Raw genomic sequence first — 2,639 nt, 5'->3', positions numbered from 1 at the left:
ATCACTCCAGTTCTAACATCTGTACACTGGCTGCTATTATTCTATAAATCACTAAACTGATTCGGCCCAGAATAGATATGTGTAGAGAATATAAACCCAGTAGATCTCTTAGATCCATGGACTTAGATCCAGGTCAGCTAGTCGTTTTAAAAATGGTAGTTTTTGACACCTCTGTATTATACAGTACACTACATGTGCTGCTTCCATAGTAGAGCTTTTACCAGGGGCCCAAACTCAACACAGAGGGGCCACAGATCAGATCAGTGAGCAATAAGTAGAGTGGAGGGTGAGGTGGGGGGGTGGGGGTGAGCAGCAGCGGGGGGGACAGCTGCTCTGACATCACAACTTTAGAATGTCACTGAGTGATGTCATAATGGTTCTGCTGCACCTAGTCAGAGCCTCAGAACACTTCAGCTCAGTCTGAGTTTGGACTTGGAGCAGAGCAGTTGTAACAATGTCTTGTCTCTTGTGGTTTTGGTCGCTGTTCCGCCGGAGAAAATGGCCCAAAGTGAACCCTGAAAACCCCGAGGACGCGGGTGAGAACGTGAGGAACGATGGAGCTCAGAGAGCAAAGAGACAAAGCATAAAGGGGAAAAACTGGAGGAGGATTTTTAGGAAGAAGAAGAGGCACACAGAGGTGGAGGTGCAAGAAGAAGCAGGACAGAGCAGCGCAGAGCAGGGGCCGGCCGGGGTACAACACCCAGGCGCCGCCGAACTGCTCCCGGCTCCAGCGGAGAACGCTGAAAATCCTGCTGGTGGAGAGGAAGCCACCAGTTCTGTGCCGGACGACCAGCATCAGGGTGAGTAGATGAATCCGTCCTGATGGTCACACAGCTGCAACTTTAACCATCCAAAAAATATGGCTTGAGGTGGGTGGGGTGGTGGTGGTGGGGGGGTTGGTTCCTGGACAGTAACTAAAGAAAAGTCTTCCTTCATGTAGAAACAGATGACGAGGTCCTGAAAGAGACTGAGGAGACGGAGGACGAGGATGTCAAGGAGCTGGTGAATTTCCTTCTAAATGAAACTGAGAAACAGGTCGAGCTCCAGGAGGCAAAAGACCAAGAAGTGGATAGCAAGCACATCACAGAGCTGACAGAAAACACGCTGGACCAAGAGGTGAATAGAGAGCGTATCACAGAGCTGACAGAGAACACGCTGGACCAAGAGGTGAATAGAGAGCGTATCACAGAGCTGACAGAGAACACGCTGGACCAAGAGGTGAATAGAGAGCGTATCACAGAGCTGACAGAGAACACGCTGGACCAAGAAGTGGATAGCGAGCGTATCACAGAGCTGACAGAGAACACGCTGGACCAAGAGTTGGATAGCAAGCGTATCACAGAGCTGACAGAAAACACGCTGGACCAAGAGGTGAATAGAGAGCGTATCACAGAGCTGACAGAGAACACGCTGGACCAAGAAGTGGATAGCGAGCGTATCACAGAGCTGACAGAGAACACGCTGGACCAAGAAGTGGATAGCGAGCGCATCACAGAGCTGACAGAGAACACGCTGGATGACTTGGAGGCATCATGCAACGAGCTTGAGGGTGAGTAAAGAAATAAAATGTAAGAAAACGAGACCCAGCAGGAAGTGACGTTCTTAACATTTCTTCACCTTTAAACCAACAGATAAACTTTTAAAGCTGATGGAGGAAGCTGAAGCTGCTGAAGCCAGGATCAAGGAGTGGAAGCGAGAAGAGGCTGAAGCCTTCGCTCGTGAAGAGTATGGTGAGTAAAAACAAAGATGAATGAAAGCTGATGGATAGAAGCAGCTACTGAGCAGCAGATCTTCTACTAACCATCCAGCTGGTAAATAAATGCTTCACCATGGGTCCAGCGTCTGAATGTTCATGTCTCATTTCTGTTGATTGGATGTTTAAAGATGGATTGCTGGTGATGAGAGAGAATATCACGCTTAGTGCTGGTGATAGAGGACTGAGTGTGGATGAGCGTTCACGCAGGATTTTTACACCCATCCGGTATAGAAGTAGCCTGCGGTTACCAAGACGCGCCAGAAGAAAGGACGGGATTTAGAAGGAGGAGGAGAAGTGGAGCTCCAGAGAAAGGCAGCAGGAGAGGAGAAATATCTGAACCCCACCAGCACACAAACATCAAACCAAACACAACTGCTGCAGACTCTGCTGAGTTCATTCCTTCCTTCCTTTATTTATTCTTTCCCCTTTGTACCTGTGTAGATTTCAGAGTGACTAATCCACCTACTGACATGCCTCTCCAGCTTTTGCTTTAAACCAACAGAAGCAGGGCCTGGTGGACCTGCTGATGTCAACCTGAGCAGCATCAAGAACAGAAAAGAACATCAGGAGAACAGACAAGCAGACAAACATTAGAGGAGAAGACACTTCTGAAGAATATCAGTCCAAACACAAATAAAGCACTGTAGCTCACTGATGTGTTTTAATAGTCTTGTTTATATGGGCACAGAGAATTCGGAATTAGGAGGCCGTGCTACAATGTTACATGATGTTCTAGCAATCTGCAAATCCATCGTCCAAATTTCTTGTGAGGAAAAGTAAGGACACCCCACATTTATTACTACTTAAAATGTCTACAATTAGAATCAGGTGCACAGAAGCTGCAATGATTAGACCATCGTTAGAGGACATTGGAGTCTTATTT

General features: G+C 47.5%; 1 protein-coding gene across 2 annotated transcripts; it reads left to right on the top strand.

Moving 5' to 3' along the window:
• Nucleotides 1–420: 420 nt before the first annotated feature.
• Nucleotides 421–2,407, top strand: LOC134323333 (uncharacterized). 2 transcript variants are annotated; one of them, XM_063004829.1, is made up of 4 exons: nt 421–800; nt 947–1,549; nt 1,632–1,730; nt 1,885–2,407. In XM_063004829.1, exons 1-4 carry the CDS (start codon nt 455–457, stop codon nt 2,034–2,036), a joined length of 1,200 nt encoding a protein of 399 aa, XP_062860899.1. In that variant the 5' UTR covers nt 421–454; the 3' UTR covers nt 2,037–2,407. The 2 variants fall into 2 exon arrangements, with proteins under 2 accessions (XP_062860899.1, XP_062860897.1); XM_063004827.1 differs by having other exon boundaries at nt 941–1,549.
• Nucleotides 2,408–2,639: the final 232 nt, after the last annotated feature.

Source organism: Trichomycterus rosablanca, chromosome 11, assembly GCF_030014385.1.
Source record: "Trichomycterus rosablanca isolate fTriRos1 chromosome 11, fTriRos1.hap1, whole genome shotgun sequence".
NCBI lineage: Eukaryota > Metazoa > Chordata > Actinopteri > Siluriformes > Trichomycteridae > Trichomycterus > Trichomycterus rosablanca.
This window is presented reverse-complemented; position numbering and strand designations above follow the sequence as displayed.